At 45.5% G+C, this 17,664-nt stretch overlaps 1 protein-coding gene across 1 annotated transcript in view; it reads left to right on the top strand.

Moving 5' to 3' along the window:
• Positions 1-17,664, top strand: part of BMERB1 (bMERB domain containing 1) — a 147,696-nt gene that overhangs the window by 85,000 nt on the left and 45,032 nt on the right. The window contains exon 4 of the mRNA XM_082644223.1: positions 14,471-14,594. Coding sequence (XP_082500349.1) covers positions 14,471-14,594 — 124 coding nt within the window. The remainder of the gene's footprint in view (positions 1-14,470; positions 14,595-17,664) is intronic.

The raw sequence follows: 17,664 nt of genomic DNA, 5'->3' as shown, positions 1-17,664 counted from the left end.
GAGAAATACAACAGAGTGATTTGATGACTCATTGAAGGTCACTTAGACGTGTTGGGGTGAGGACGCTGAATAATGAAAAAATGACATGACAGATTGTTAGATAGACTGTCAGAACTCATGTGTCATTTTCTTCAAAGCCTCACCCCAGAGGTAACACACACATTATTCAAATGAAAACCTTTCTGGAAACCTCCCTTGGGAACTGCAGTCCCAATCTGTGTTGAAGTCTTGTGAACATCCTCAATGGTGATAAACCTTTGCCTTGGAGAGGGAGTTTGAGGTTTGGAAAGGTCATTCTGAGCCAAATAAAGTGGGTAATCAAATCACGTGAATATAAAAAAGTGAATATAAATGTGTTAAACTGCTTTTCTCGAATGGCTCATAAACTGATTTGAAAGCAATGATCAAAGAAGAGTTTGTTTATTAATACCTCTCCTTATTCCAGGAAGGATTTAATCACCATATTGGAGTCTAAAAAAGTTTTAAAAGGCTTGAGGAATGTTGGTATTATTAGAAGCATAGGTCATTCTGAGGTGATTCCTTGAAGGGTAATATTCTAGAACAGTCGTTTAAAAAAAAAGAATTGCTTTCCACTACCTTAATATGATCTCCCTCCCCCTTCCCTCCAGGCCTAAGACTAGCTTTGTGGACGATGCAGGTGGGACACACAGCTTTTTAGTGCTTCTCATTCTCCTTAAAAGGCGTGGAAAGGGTTGGTGTAAGAAGTAGGGTATTCCCGGTGAAGGGAGTTCTGGGGAGGGAGGTAAAGTTGGGGCAGGGGCTCCTGGGGCTGATCTCCTCTGTCCTTCCCTACCCCCAGCTCCAGCTGTGGTGTCGGCCTAAGGTTGTCTGATCTCTCTTTTGATGGTGGTGGTGATGCCGCTGCTGCTGATGGTGATGGTGGTGATGCTGATGCTTCTGATTGTGATGGTGGTGATGCTGATGCTGATGATGGTGATGATGATGATGGTGATGGTAGTGATGATGATGATAATGACGCAGAAGATGATAATGATGATGTGATGATGAGGAGGAGGATGCTGATGCTGATGACGGTGATAGTAGTTGTGATAATTGACACTCACCAAGACCTCACTGTCCTTATGATGTACCAGGTACCACATTAAGAGCCTTACACACAACCTGTCATTCAACCCTCACCACAGCCAATGAGTAACCTTTATTATTATCCCCACTTAACAGATGATGGACCTTGACAGTGGGAAAGGTCACATAACCAGCTTACCAGCCTTGCAGATAGTTATTATGGAATGATAACTAGGGTTATTAGACACACTTTACAAACGAAAAAGCAAAAACTCGAGAATGTAAGTAACTTGTCCAAGGGCACAAGCCAGTAAGGGGCAGAGCCAACATTTTAACTTGAGTCATGCTGTCAGCTAAGGGTGTTGTGCCATGGCTGTTGGCACTGAGCTGGGTCGGGTAGATGATACCCAGCGAGCAGGAGGGCAGTCTTACTGCTTGGTTGCCTCACCTCCTTCACTAAATCTAGGTCCCCTTCTACAGAACACAGATTTTGCCCACGAGGATGTTAATGATCCCATCCTGGGACCCTCCGCAGTAGGTTCATTTGGTCTCCTCTACTATATACATTGTGATTTCCTGAATAAAGTTCCCCAAAAGATGCTTACACCCTAATCCTCAGAACCTATGAATATGTTACCTCATACAGCAAACAGGAATTATTGTTGCAGATGGAATTAAGGTACAGACTTTGAGATGAGAAAATTATAAGGGATTTCCCCAGTGGACCCAGTCTAATCACAATGAGCCCTTAAAATGAGAGAGGCTTTCTTGACTGGGTCAGAGAGAGATGTGAAGGGCAAAGAAGAGTCAGAGAGATGCAGCATAAAAGGACTCAACCTGTCATGGCTAGCTTTGAAAATGGAGGAAGTGGCTATAGGCCAAGGAGTGTAGGCGACCACTAGAAGCTAGAAAAGGCGAGGAAACAGATTCTGGGACTTCCCTGGTGGTCCAGTGGTTAAGACTCTGTGCTTCCACTGCAGGGGGTGTGGGTTCGATCCCTGGTTGGGCAACTAAGATTCCCATATGCCGTGCAATGCAGCCAAAAAGTAAAAAAAAAAAAAAAAAGAAAGAAAAGAAAAGAGAAGAAACAAATTCTTCCCTAGAGCATCAGTCCTGCTGACACCTTGTTTATTGCCCAGTGAGACCCATGTCAAACTTCTGACTCCAGAACTAAAAAATAATACATTTGTATTCTTTTAAGCCAATAAATTAGTGATCATTTGTCATGGCAGCCATAGACAACTAATACACAGATGGATATTTTTTTTCTTTTTCGCCTCTTGCCTTTTTTTTTTTTCTCTTGCCTTTTATTAACAGTTGTCCATGTTTGTTTTAGCTGGGGAGGCAGTTTAAGCATGAAGTCAATGTGAGCAGTGATTATCTGCAGAGAGGAAAGCCCCTGTGTGGCTGTCATGGTCCCCCCTTGTGGCACCTCATTACTAGTCACAGTTCTCAGCTGGCATTTTATTTTATTTTATTTATTTTATTTATTTTATTTTTTTGCTGTACGCGGGCCTCTCACTGTTGTGGCCTCTCCCGTTGTGGAGCACAGGCTCCGGACGTGCAGGCTCAGCGGCCATGGCTGACGGGCCCAGCCGCTCCGCGGCATATGGGATCCTCCCGGATCGGGGCACGAACCGGCGTCTGCTGCATCGGCAGGTGGACTCTCAACCACTGCGCCACCAGGGAAGCCCTCAGCTGGCATTTTAGTAGAGTGGTCATTACCAGGGTGTCACCCTCCTGTCCATGGTTTTCCTGTTCTTCCCCCAATTCTGGAGTCCTCCATGTTCCTCTCTATCCAGACCAGTGCTTCTGGGATGAAAAGAGCTAACATGTATTGAGGACACCGTGCCAAGGGCTCTATGGATCCCCGCAGTTAATCTTCATAATGAGCCTTTGTGGTGGATTCCATCACTCTCTCCCCATTTCAGGAAACTGAGGCACAAAGAAATGAATGAAGAATCGCCTTAATGAAGTACAGATTGTGGGGTCCCCTCTCGGGGGATTCTGATTCAGTAGACCCTGGAGAAGCCCAGAGAGATGGATTTTTTAGCCACACTCATGTGGGTCTCATGTCCGTGCTCCCAAAAGCACTGTTGAAAATGTGGGTCTAATAGAGAACAGACTGGTGGTTGCCAAGGGGGAGGGGGGGAGGGAGAGGGATGGACTGGGAGTTTGGGGTTAGCAGATGCAAACTATTACATGTAAAATGCATAAGCAACAGGGTCCTAGTGTATAGTACAGGGTACTATATTCAGTATCCTGTGATTAAACCATAATGGAAAAGAATAATGTCTATATGTGTATAACTGATTCACCTTGCCGTACAGCAGAGATTGCACAACATTGTAAACCAACTATACTTCAATTTAAAAAAATTGAAAAAAAAAAAGAAAAAGTGGGTCTACATCACTGGTTTTCAAGGGAGGATGAGTTTGTGCCCTATGGCAATATTCACAAATGTTTGAAGACACTTTGGGTTGGTGGGAGGATGCTGCTGGCTTCTAGTGGGTGGAGACCAGGGATGCTGCTAAACATCCTACAATGCACAGGCCAGTCCCCCAGCTAAGAATGATCCAGCCCCAAATGTCAGTAGTGCTGAGGGTAAGAAACTCAGGTCCCAACAAAATGCTCAGAGGCTGCCAAGTAGAGGGGAGGTGAAACTCTTGCTTTCCCTTTGGTTCCTGAGCTTTCAGAATGAGCCTTCAGATGTTCTCACATTCTACATCATTACTCCCAATTTACAGATAAGGAAACTGAGGCTTAGAGAGGTGAAGTCATTTGCCCAAGGGCAGCAGTTAGAAGGAGGCAGAGCCAGGACTTAAACCCAAGTCAGCTTGACTCCAGTGCCTGTTTCTTAACCCCACTGCTGACTGGGCCTTCTCCCTCATTACTTTTGTGACCTTGGACAAGGCCGATGTGGCAGAGAAAATAGAAACTTGAGAAAATAGAAACTCGGAGACGCTAAAAAAACATGCCCAAAGTCCCAGTAGAGAATAATAACCATGGCCATGATTTAAAGACAAGTCAGTTTCCTCAAAACCTTCCTTGGGAGGTGACTGTGATTACAAAGAGACACCACAGATGGGAAGGCTCCGTGCAGCGGGAGGTATGATAACTCACAGGACCCAGAGGCATCCTTATTCACAAAGCAGAGGAGGAGGGCACGGAGCATCTGAATTAAAAGCAGTTACTTTAGCTTCTTGGGAAATGGTGACTCACTAAAAGCAACCTGCTGTTTCCCATTAGATTCACTTTATAGCGAGAAGGCGAGATGCTTGATACATCCCATAATAGGATGTTTGGGGGTTGAAATGGGCTTCTTTCCTACATGAATGATTGATGACAATAAAAGCCTGGGGTATCCCCAGGAGCCTTTGAAATGCATCAGGATATCCATTCCCAGTAGTGGGGCTCAGATATTATTTCCCCAGTGTTTAAGACTCTCTGTAGGGTTGATACCAGGAAGACGTGCCTGTGGGTACCCAGGGTGGTGAGAGCTAAGGGCCTGGCCCCTTGACAGAGGGCTGGTGGGGCCATTCTTGGACCCTCTGTTAGGAGCAGGCATGGGTCTAAATGACTGTCCTTCTCCAGATCTGATGATCCTGACTTTGTCTCCTCCCCCATGTTAGTCTGACTCTTCCAGGGAAAGGACAGCTGATACTGACCACCCTTTATCATGCCCAGGCATTGCACCGAGCACTTGACATGGTTTCTCACTTCATCTCCGTAGCAGCAACTCCATGAAGTAGGAGTTACTGTCCTATTTTACAGAAGAGGAAACTGAGACGTGGGAAGAATCAGTAATGTGTCCAGATCACACAATTAATGGTAGAGCCAGGACTTGAACCAGAGTCTATCCAAACCTCCTATCAGGGGTAAGCTGTTGGTGAGCTATGACTTTTCTCCCCAACATGTAAGCCCTTTCCTACAAGGTCAACTTGATGAGGGCAAGGGTTTTGTCTGTTTTGTTCCATCCCCATTGCTTAGAACAGGATCTGGCACGAAGCAGGTTTTCAATGCATATTTATTAAATGGATAGTAAGAGCAAATATTACAGAGAACTTTGTATATGCCTGGCACTTATGCAAATTCACTAAAAGATGTGTATGATTGTCCCCATGTTGCAGATGAAGCAACTGAAGCCCAGAGTCAACAATTGATGGGACCGTGGTCAGCCTGAGAGGTGGCCCTGAGACCTGAAAGTCCATGCCCATAACCGGCCCCTTCACATGCCATCTCTGAGGGCTCACATGGCTCCCAGAGCATCTGTACCCAACACATTTTTCTTTATTTTAAATCTGTTTTGAATAGGTAACACCTGCTATGGTAAGATTTCAAACAACATAGCTAACAGTAAATCACCAATGTCAGTGTCTCAGTGATGTTAACAGTGGTGGGTGCTAGGGGAAGCGTAGACGGGAATTCTCTGTGGCGTTGGCTTTGCAACTTTTCTATAAATTGAAAATTATTCCAAAATAAAAAGCTTATTTAAAAATCCAAACAATAGAAAATGGTGTGTTAGGTGGAAGGTGATTGTCCTCCAACATTGACCCCAGTCTCCCACATCCTCCAAGGACAACCACTGTGGCCCTTCTCTCATATGTCCTTTTGAGGATGTTCTAAGGATGCTGGATGCCTAATAAGTGTTTGTAGGATTGAAATGAATAGGTTCACCTTCATTAAATTGCTTCTGTCATACAAGCTGGGATGAAATAATGACTTGAAATGGCTGATTCATCTTTGGGTGAAAAACTTGACACGTGATTGCAAATTTTCCTTCAGCCCTCAGTTCTTATTTGATTTCCAATGAGAACTGAAGAGTTTGGGCCCACTGCTGCCTGTCAAGGGACCATCAGAACCAAATCCTGTTGTGTCATTCCACATCCTGTCAGACATGGAGATGAGGCTGCCCTAAGGACCTCTAAGACTCTCCCCAACCCAACTCTCCCAACTGGAATTCAGTTTTACAACAGCTTTCCCAGGAGGTGGGAGATGCCCAGATGCTCTAGCATCAAGCCACATTGAATTAGGTTGCAGAAAAATTACAGGCATACCTTGTTTTATTGCACTTCCCAGATATTGTGTGTGTGTGTGTGTGTGGTTTTTTTTTTAACAGTGTAAAGTTTGGCTTCAGATATGCAACTTGGCGTTATTGAGACAATGGTTTTCCACTATCAGTATTAAGCCTTGAAACGTTATGTTTCCAGCCAACGTATATTCTTTTTTTTTAGATGTTGGGGGTAGGAGTTTATTAATTAATTTATTTATTTTTGCTGTGTTGGGTCTTCGTTTCTGTGTGAGGGCTTCCCCTAGTTGTGGCAAGCGGGGACCACTCTAAATCGCGGTGCGCGGGCCTCTCACTATCACGGCCTCTCTTGTTAACGGAGCACAGGCTCCAGACGCGCAGGCTCAGTAGTTGTGGCTCACGGGTCTAGTTGCTCCGCGGCATGTGGGATCTTCCCAGACCAGGGCTCGAACCCGTGTCCCCTGCATTAGCAGGCAGATTCTCAACCACTGCGCCACCAGGGAAGCCCCGATATTGTGTGTTTTTGTTTGTTTGTTTTTTGGCTGCACTGCGTGGCATGCGGGATCTTAGTTCCCGAGCAGGGATTGAACCCACACCCCCTGCAGTAGGAGCGTGGAGTCTTAACCACTGGACGGCCAGGGAAGTCCCCAGATATTGTGTTTTTTTACAAATTGAAGATTTATGGCAGCTCTATGTCAAGTCTGTCACGCCACCTTTCCAACAGCATTTGCTCACTTCCCGTCTCAGTGTCACGTTTTGTTAATTCTCACATTTCAAACCCTCCACCAGCGAAAAGATTATGACTCAGTGATGGCTCTGATGATGGTTAGCATTTTTTAGCAATCAAGTGTTTTAAAATTAAGATGCATACATTGTTGTGTGGTTTTTTTAGACATAATGCTATCGCACACTTAATAGACTACATTAAAGTGCAAACCTAACTCTTATATGCACTGGGAAATCAAAAAATTTGTGTGACTCGCTTTGTTGAGATACTTACTTTATTGCAGTGGTCTGGAACTGAGCCCACATTCTCTCCTACGCTCTCTTTTCTCCAATTTTCGATCTTTATGATTACCAAAGAAGAAAGCCTCAGTTTGGTGGTTTGTCTTTAACACCTCTCCAGTACTTGTTAACTTTTAGTACTTGCTAATCTACTTGGTTAAGAAAGAAAAATTAGGCCTTCAATCTGAGCCTTGAGCAGGCTACAGTATTTAGCCAGAATTTGATAACACCACTTTGTTTCCATTGGACTTATGGTTATGGCTATTTTCTAATTATGCTAAGTGATGGTGACCTATTATTTATGGATGTGATAATGAAATTTCCTTTAAGGAGTTTATGTGAGTGAAAAAAAGTCAACATAAAGAAGTATCGAGTACCTGATAGTATAGTTAGTGTTTAGCTCACGCTGCTGTAACAAAATACCATAGACTGGGTGGCTTAAATAACAGTTATTTCTCACAAGTCTGAAGGCTGCGAAGTCCAAGATCAAGGCACTGGCAGATCTGGTGTTTGGTGAGGACCCTCTTCCTGGTTTGTAGACGGCTGTCTTCTTGTGTCCTCACATGGTGGAGAGCAGAGAGAGAGGAAGCAAGCTCTGGTGTCTCTTCTTAAAATGGCACTAATCCCATTATGGAGCCCCACCCTCATGAGCTCCCCTAACCCTAATTACCTCTCAAATGCTCCACCTCCAAATACTATCACATTAAGAGTTAGGACTTTGGGCTTCCCTGGTGGCGCAGTGGTTGAGAGTTCGCCTGCCGATGCAGGGGACACGGGTTCGTGCCCTGGTCCGGGAAGATCCCACATGCCACCGAGCAGCTGGGCCCGTGAGCCATGGCCGCTGAGCCTGCGCGTCCACAAAAAAAAAAAAAAAAAAAAAGAGTTAGGATTTCAACATATGACTTTGGGAGGCGAGGTGGGGGTTGGGGGAGCCACAAGCATTCAGTCCCTAACAGATAGTACATGATGGTGGTAAATTCTGTATAGTAATTGAGGTTTTGGAAACACTATTCTGTAGCCCTTTGTCCTACAGCCTGGGTTTTGGAATCAGACAGACCTGGGTCTGTGCCACTGACTGGTCGAGTGACTTTGGCCAATCACTTATGTTCTCTCTGAGCCTCATCTTTTTTTTTTTTTTTTCCGGTACACAGGCCTCTCACTGTTGTGGCCTCTCCCGTTGCGGAGCACAGGCTCCAGATGCGCAGGCTCAGCGGCCATGGCTCACGGGCCTAGCCGCTCTGCGGCATGTGGGATCTTCCCGGACCGGGGCACGAACCCGTGTCCCCTGCACTGGCAGGCGGACTCTCAACCATTGTGCCACCAGGGAAGCCCTGAGCCTCATCTTATTAACCTGTAAAGAGAGGGTGATAATGAGTGTACCTACCTGCCAAGGTATTTAGGAGCATGATGAGTTAGTGCTGGACTCCTAGTAATGCTTAATATGAGAGAGCTCTGGGTGTATGAAATTAGGAAGCAGAAGCAAAAGTGGGCATTGTCCAGGGGACCCTGGGCTTAACTTCTTACTGTGACCCATGGCTGGAAAAGACGAACCAGGGAAGACTTCTCTTTGGTCCCAGAAGTTTTCCTTCTTGCCTGTATTTGAATTACGAGTTTCTAGGAGATTGTCAGCCCTCATTTGCCAACCCCACCGCCTCCGCCCTCTCCCCGGGTAGCTTTAAATTTTCAAGATAAATGATTAAACCTGCTGGCACATCCCAGTCATGTCCGGGGCTCAGCTCTTGTTTGCTGGTGCTGCTGTGCTCATGAGGCATGAATCTCCCTGGTGTGGCATTTGGGGATAAAAAGATGGATTTAGCTGCCTCATCCCCCAGAAGTGACTCAGCTGCTGGAAGCTGACTGACAGCAATGGCAGTTGGAGCCTTGGGGACTTCTGTGCCTTTGTGCTTCGTTCTCTCTACACAGCCATGCTTTGCTTTCTCTTAGAGCCTTGTTACAACTGTCTTCTCTAGTCAGCCTGAAACGCTTGTCTGTCTCCTTCCAGGATTTGTCCTCCTAGTGGACACCTTCATTGGCAGCTGTTGGATGCCTGCCTTCTAGCTGGAGAATGTTGTCAAGGTTTCTATCATGCTAGTTCTATTACACAAGTTCAGACTGAAAAGAAACCGACCATGCATCATATTCACTTACTCACACCCTGTACCAGCATTTCTCAGAGTCTGGTAGAGAGGTCATACAGAGACCTCCTGTATGAAGGTCCTTGGACATGACCCCCGCCCCTCAACCCAGGTGTATCCTAATCCCTGGGGGTAGAGCTCCCCAGATAATCACCACACTTGCGAACTCTTAAAAACAGCTACTCTCCATGTACCTAATGCAATAAAATAGACTCAGTTTTCTCTATCGCTAAGGTGATGATGGTACTTCTTAAGTGGAGAGGTAGTTCTTAAATGAATAGAATTGATGACAACAAGGGCTTTGGAGTAGGACAGAGCTGGTTTTAAATCTTGGCCCCCTCACTTACTCCTTTTCCTGAGCCTCAATCTGCTCATCTGTGAAGTGGATGCTAACAGTATTTACCAGCCAGGACTGTTTGGGGAATTAAATAAGGTGATTTGATCCTGGCATGTGATAAATGCGCAATAAATGTTAGCTATTATCATTACTGGCTAAACCTGTTTTTTTTGGGTTTTTTTAACCTTTAAACTGGGGAAATGATAGCATCTACCATCTAGGGTAGGGGTGCAGGGGTTGGCAAACTTTTTCTGTAAAAGGCCAAATAGTAAATATTTGATGTTTTGTGGACCAGTCTCTGTTACAGCTACTCATTCTGCTGTCATAGTTCAAAAGCACCCATAAATAATACACAAATGAATGAGCGTGGCCAATGTTCCGATAAAACTTTATCTACAAAATCAGGGAGAGGGCTGGCTACGGCCCATGGCTGTAGCCGGCTAACTCCTCAGCTGGGGTGTTGTGAAGATTAAATGAGATAGGCTTGTCATGAGCCTAGCACAGTGCCTGGCACAGAGCAGTGACTAAGAGAAAGAATTCTAACTGTTCCATATCTGATTTGAGGGCTAGGCTTTGCTCGTTTCTCCAGGGGAAGGAAAGCATCCATGAGCAAGACTTTTCAACAGAGGTATCAGCTCCATCCTCTGCCCCAAGTCAAAGCTAAATGTTCATCTCAGCACCTGGAGCCTGGCAGTGCCACCGCCTCCATCCTCCCCCAAGGATGGAGGTAAAATGCCAGTCCATGGGGTGTGATTAATTCTTTTCTGTCCCACGCTTTTTTTTTTCTGTCTATTTAAGTTTTTTTTTTTTTACATCTTTATTGGAGTATAATTGCTTTACAATGGTGTGTTAGTTTCTGCTTTATAACAAAGTGAATCAGTTATACATATACATCTGTTCCCATATCTCTTCCCTCTTGCATCTCCCTCCCTCCCACACTCCCTATCCCACCCCTCCAGGTGGTCACAAAGCACCGAGCTGATCTCCCTGTGCCATGAGGCTGCTTCCCACTAGCTATCTATTTTACGTTTGGTAGTGTATGTATGTCCCTGCCACTCTGTCGCTTTGTCACAGCTTACCCTTCCCCCTCCCCATATCCTCAAGTCCATTCTCTAGTAGGTCTGTGTCTTTATTCCTGTCTTACCCCTAGGTTCTTCATGACATTTTTTTTTCTTAAATTCCATATATATGTGTTAGCATATGGTATTTGTCTTTCTCTTTCTGACTTACTTCTGTCCCACGCTTTGCCCCAGGGTATGTTGCCATTTTCAGCATGTGTCCCACGGAAATCAGGTTGCCCATCTAAACCATGATGTACGAGCAATGAGGATACTTATATCTGCGGGGCGGTTAACTACGCGCGTTCACATCCATAAATGCATTTAACCCTCACCTGAGGCTGTATTATGTGGTTAAGGCAAGCAGTTAAGGGGAGAGAGAGAGAGAGGGAAAGAGGGAGAGGGAGAGAGAAGCTAGATTTGAATTCTGCCTCTGCAACATTCTGGTTTTGTGATGTTGGCCAAGTCACTTTGCTTCTCTAAGCCTCAGCTACATCTTCTATAACATAGGGATTAAATGAGATGTTACACATAAAGCCTACAGCACAATGTAGCACATGATAGCTATTGAATCCCATTTTGCAAAGGAAGAATGTGATGCTAAGAGGTAAAAGGGCTCATTCAAGGTCATGCAGCTGGTGATTGGCCTCAGACCAAGGATCTCTAACTCTGACCCCCATCTGGTTTTCACCATGTCCCACTGCCCCCGCCCACTGCATCCCACTCATCCCCACCCACCCCCAGCTGCTTCCAGGGACTCTTGCTGCTTCCAGCCACGGCTGTGCTCCATGCACAGTGACTAAATCTCTTGGAGACAGTGACATCGCTGTCAGGGAGCTTGTACGCTTGTGACCATTCATCACTGTAGTGGATTAAATAGTGTCCTCCCAAAAGTCATATCCACCCAGAACCTCAGAATGTGACCTTATTTGGAAATAAGGTCTTTTCAGGGAGAATTAAGATAAAGATTGAAATGAGATCATACTGAATTAGGGTGGGCCCTAAGTGCAATGAGACAGTAAAGGACAGAGGAGGATACACAGAGCCACGGGGGAGAAGGCTATGTGAAAACAGAGGCAGAGGTTGGATTGATGCCGCCACAAGCCAGGGAGTGCCAGGAGCCACCAGGATCTGGAAGAGGCAAGGAGGGAGCCTCCGCTAGAGCCTTTGGAGAAAACACAGACCTGCTTCTGGCCTCCAGAACTGTCAAAGAATGAATTCCTGCTGTCCTAAGCCACCCAGTTTGTGGTGATTTGTTACGGCGGCCACAGAAAAGTAAGACACCACCTCGACCCTCAGATGTGAATGGATGGGGGGTATCGGACTCAAAATGCCTGTGTGAGGAAGGGGCAGCAATGGCGGGGCGAAGGGCATGTGTTTTAGAGGCAGACCTGGGCTCAGCCCCTTCCCTTGCCAGCTTTGAGCTATTTTCCTTATTTACTAAGAAAGAGGACATCCTCATCCTTCTGGCTTGTGGTGAGGATTAAAAGAGATGGCGTGGCACAGTGGGGTAATAACAAAGGTAATCGTAACGGTTCATCAAGCATGACATGCCTTGGTTAATTCAATCCTCACAACAGCCCAGGGTGGAAGGAGTTAGCAGATGCAGTTGATGTGATGTAGACCTCGGAGTAAAGCAAGAACATTCCTTCCCTACATCTCCTTCTCTACCCATGAAGAGCAGTGGACTACTGCATCCTTCCAAATCCAGCCATTCACTCTGGAAATGTGGCCTAAAGGCACCTCTTAGAGGCACGCGGAGATTGATCTCTGAGAATGCTCATCACAGGGCTGCTTCTTCTAGTGGGGGAAACAGCAAACAACCTAAGTGTCTGGGATTTGGTGAAGTGGTTCATGATACAGCCACAAATAGACACCACACAGCCTTTCACACTGCTGCTGGGGAAGAGCATCCAAGGACGTGTGGAAACGCTCGTGAAATGTCATTAAGTGAAAAGAGCAGGTAATAAAATGGTGAGATTCTAATTTTATATTACAAAGACCAGACCTCCATGATGGTATATGTATGTGTATAACATATGTATAAATATATAGCATCTTTTTAATTTTTTAAAATTTAACTTGGTCCTTTTTTTTTAACTTATTTATTTACTTATTTATTTTTTAATTTATTTATGGCTGAGTTGGGTCTTTGTTGCTGTGCGTGGGCTTTCTCTAGTTGCGGCGAGCGGGAGCTACTCTTCGTTGCGGTGCGTGAGCTTCTCACTGTGGTGGCTTCTCTTGTTGCGGAGCACAGGCTCTAGGCGTGCGGGCTTCAGTAGTTGTGGCACACGGGCTCAGTAGTTGTGGCTCTTGGGCTCTAGAGTGCAGGCTCAGTTGTGGTGCACGGGCTTAGTTGCTCCTCAGCATGTGGGATCTTCCCAGACCAGGGCTCAAACCCATGTCCCCTGCATTGGCAGGCTGATTCTTAACCACTGTGCCACCAGGGAAGCCCGATATATAACATCTAACTACTAACATCTTTGTGTATGTTTTTCCACTCTTTAAAAAAGTATAGATGTGTTTATATATAACATTATATATATAAAACACATGTATAAAACCATATATATTACCCTACATATGCACACTACCTATATAATATATATAATCACATAAATTACCATATGTGTGCACTGGAAGAATGTACACCAAGATGTTAGCAGCAATATATGAGGAACTATGTATATACATATATACGCATGCATACGTACTATTATGGATTGAGTGTTTATGTCCCCCATGAATTCATATTTTGGGGCCCTAATCCCCAGTGTGGCTGATTTGGAGATGGGAAAGTAACTGAGATTAAATGAGGTCATTAAGTGTGGGGCCCTGATCCCATAGGATTAGTGTCCTTATAAGAAGACACACCAGAGAGCTCTCTCTCTGCATGAACACAAAGAGTCCATGTGAGTACAGTGAGAAGGTGGCTGCCTACAAGCCATGAAGAGAGCTCTCACCAGAAGCTGACCCTGCCAGACCTTGATCTGGGACTTCCAGCCTCCAGAACTGGGAGAAAATAAATGTCTGTAGTTTAAGCTGTTCAGCTTCTGTTGTTTTGTTATGATAGCCCTAGTGAACTAACATACGTGCATATATACACGCAGATATATTTATATATAGTCGTATATATATAGTGTCTTTCTATGTATATGATAATATATATGGCTATATGTATGTGGTATATATATATGGTTATATATATAGTTTTTTAATATATGGTTTTACTTATATGACAATATATATAACTCTAATTATAAATATAAGATCAGAAGAATGTCCATCAAAATGTGGATAGTTGTTCCCTCTGGGCAGTGGGGTTATAGGTGACTTTTTACTTTGTTCCCTTTTGCTTATCTGTATTATCTGAATTTTCTACAATAAACCCGTATTATTTCATATTACTGTTACATTACTTAGTATTCCTATAATTATTAATGGTATTGCTAAAATAATTGTTATAAACTTTTTTGTGCCTAAAGTTGGCATCGATCTCTGGCGACTGGGAGAGGGTGAAAAGGCCATGGTCAAAGGGACCGGAGGCTCAGAAGCCGGGACCGGAGGCTCAGAAGCCGGGACCAGGCAGGGCTGTCAAGGCCATATGTATAACCTTGAACAAGTTTTGGTGACCCCGCCTGAGCCTCCTCTTGCCTTGTAACAGAGTTCCCATGGAAACGTGCTTTCCAGTTTCCAAAGGGCTGGCTCACAAATACACACTTGCAGCACTGGCAGAGATCTGTGTGCCTTCTTGGGCTGTGAAGGTTGCTGGGGCAAAGAGGAGGCTGTCCAGAGGGAATTCTTGAAAACCCATGCAGCCTTGGGGTCCTGATGCCTGTGTTTTGTGTCTCCTGCACAGATCAGCTAGACATCATCTCCATGGCAGAGACAACCATGAGGCCAGAGGAGATCGAGCTGGAGATGGTGAAAATCCAGCGTCTCCGGGAAGTCTTGGTCCGGCGGGAGTCTGAGCTCAGGTTTATGTGAGTGCCTGGGGGAGGTGGTGGAGAAAAGGAAGGGGTGTTTGGGGGGAGGACACCGGAGAACCTGACATTTACTGTTTATTACTGTGTGCCAGGCACCGGGATGAAGGTATTACATACATTCTCACAACCACCTAGAGACGTGGGTATCTATTCCTCTATTTCTTAGTATGTAACCATTAGTCAATATATGGCCCTATATAAGATGATTAAATTAGTGCCTGGGTCTTGCTTTCCTGATTTTTTTCTATTTTTATGCTTCCAATTTTTATTTTTTGTATTCTCAAAGAGCACAGAGCTTATATTTTGTTCCAAAACTATAATTAAGCTTCTTACACATTGTTTCTAACATTAAAAACATATCACTAGTGTTTACAATACACTCCCCATGTTTTAAAAGGAAGGGAGACAGAGAATGTGAGTTCTTTAAAGTACTGAAGAGCTCCCTTCAGACTGTGGGTGCTCAGAAGGGCCAAGGTTGCTTTTGTGACGATGGCTGTCACTGCGCATTTACTGACCTTTGCATCGTGTGTGTGTGTGTGTGCATGCGCGTGTGTGTATGTACATATTATGCCCGCACCTGGCACACACACAGCAAGTGCTCAGTGACAAGATTAGCTAACACGTAAGCTGTAGCCCTGGGCCAGGAACTGCACTAAGCTCTTGACTTGTGACCTCACTAAATTTCCCCATGTTGCCTGTGAGTCCGACTGCTTAGAGACAAGTGTCAACAGTAGACACTTGAATAAATCAAATTATCTAAAACATACAGAAGGATGTCAGTGCAGTCAGGACATATTTTGGGGGCTCAGTGACATACTTCAGGGGAGGGGCTGGCTTCTTGGCCCCTGGAAGTCTTGCTAGCAGCCTGCAGACAGAGGTGGATGATAATGAAGGCTCCCCCCAGGCCCTGCCTTTAGAGTACGTAGCCTTGCCTGGAGGTACACCACCTTGTCAATCTCAGAGATGCATGATGGACTCCAGGATGGCCAGGGTAGAGATCATGGCCCACTCAGACCTGGATAAACACCTCATCAGATGATGCTCTGTAGCCTCCCGGGCTAACAGGCTATGTATGTGTGGACCATTCTTGAATTCAGTTTCCTGGCTCTTTCTCAGAGCCAGGCCCTCACCTCCCTGTAGGGCTTATGGTGCAGGTAGGTCCTATTCTTGCCTCCATTTTAGAGAAGAGGGAATTGGAGGTTAAGAAATTTACCCAAGGTTGCATTAGCTAATAAGTAGCCAAGGTAGGATGCAGTCTGACTCCAGAGTTTTTATTAAGTGAGTGAATAAGTGAAGGAAGGATGGAAAGAGGGAAGGAATGAAGGAAGGAGGGAAGCTCTGAATATATCTGTCAAGATAATGCCTTAAAGAGTATAAGCTCCTGAGGGCAGGGATCTTATGTCTCATCTTCACTGTTGGATTTTCCCAGCATCTTGAACACTGCCCGGCACTAATTAGGCCAATTAGTATTTGTTGAATGTGCAAAAATTGTTCTTTCACACTCCATCCTGACCCCAGTAGCTTCCCTGCACACACAAACACACACACACACACACATACACACAATGAGACCCGTTGGAATAGGGTAAGAGGGAAATAGAATTTCAGACTGTACTAAGCATTTACAGGTTCAGGTGGGGAAGCTCGGAGTGACGGGAATGTGACAGCCCTTGACTGAAATAGTCCCGGTGACTGTAGCTGTAATAACCAGGGTGAGATTGGTTTTGTCACACCTGCTAGGAAGTAATCAAGTTAATACCCTCAGCTCCCGTGCAGACTGTATGAGTCAGATCATATTGCATGGCTGAGGGTGTCTTCTCACTTTACCGTCTCCTGCCATGTTGATTCTTTTGAGAATGGGTTTAAAGGCTGCTGTCCCAACACCCCCGGCGTTCAGCATTATTCTTCATGGGTTTCCATTTTCTTGGCCCCTCTCTCTTGCCCTTTCCCCTGGGACGCACAGCTTCAGCTTGTTCTGCCTTCCTCTCAGCGTGAACTCCTAAGAGTGGGTTCAGGGTCATTCTGGCTCTCTTGCATCCTCGCCTGTGACCTTGGGCACATGACAGGCTTCAAAAGAACTGCTGGGGCTTCCCTGGTGGCGCAGTGGTTGAGAGTCCGCCTGCCGACGCAGGGGACACAGGTTCGTGCCCCGGTCCGGGAAGATCCCACATGCCACAGAGCGGCTGGGCCCGTGAGCCATGGCCGCTGAGCCTGTGCGTCCGGAGCCTGTGCTCCGCAACGGGAGAGGCCACAACGGTGAGAGGCCCATGTACCGCAAAAAAAAAAAAAAAAAAGAAAGAAAGACCTGCTGTTTACCACAGGCACTGTGTTATACGGCACACGTGCTATGTGTGTTGTACGCATTTGCTCACTTAGTTTAGCTTTCTGAATCCTCATAAGACCCCTGAAGGAGTGGTTCTATTCCTTCTATTTTATGGATAAGGAAACTGAAGTTAGAGAGGTGAAAGAACATTTTCAAGGTCAACAGATAGTATGGGTGGAATTGGGACTTGAACCTGAGGTGTCTGTCTCAGAGGCAGAGCCCTGAACCCTAAGTTAGCCTGTTATTTATTCCCAGCAGAAGGATGCCTTTTCTCTGTGCCTTGCTCTTCTAGAATGCAAAGACAAACTCCCGGTTGGATGCCCACAGTCCCACAATCCCACATTGGGTGTGGTCTTGTTCCGTGCCATCTTGAATTGAGTCGGGTGGAAACAGAAGTCATTCTATTGAGTCAGGCTTTGGACTTTTTCATACCCTTTCTCTGGAGAGAAGTGATTTATTTGAAGCCTAAAATGATGAGCTCCAACTTAGTCAAGGTTTTCAAGTTCACCTGCTGGGAATTCGACGTAGTGCCTTATTCCTCTAAGGGTTCTCAAGGACCTCAAGAGTCAACATTTATAGAACCCTTAGCACAGATCTAGGCCTTGGCTAAGCCCTGTGCACACATTATCACATAACCTACGGAAAATGCTCGCTAGTGGAAGGATGAAGCAGGAGTGCCTCCGGCATACTTGCTGTCCCTAAGGCTTACAAGGTCAGGTTCAGAGAAGGGCTATGAGTGACCCC

The sequence above is a fragment of the Mesoplodon mirus genome (assembly GCF_964341445.2).
Source record: "Mesoplodon mirus genome assembly, chromosome: 15".
Lineage (NCBI taxonomy): Eukaryota > Metazoa > Chordata > Mammalia > Artiodactyla > Ziphiidae > Mesoplodon > Mesoplodon mirus.
This window is presented reverse-complemented; position numbering and strand designations above follow the sequence as displayed.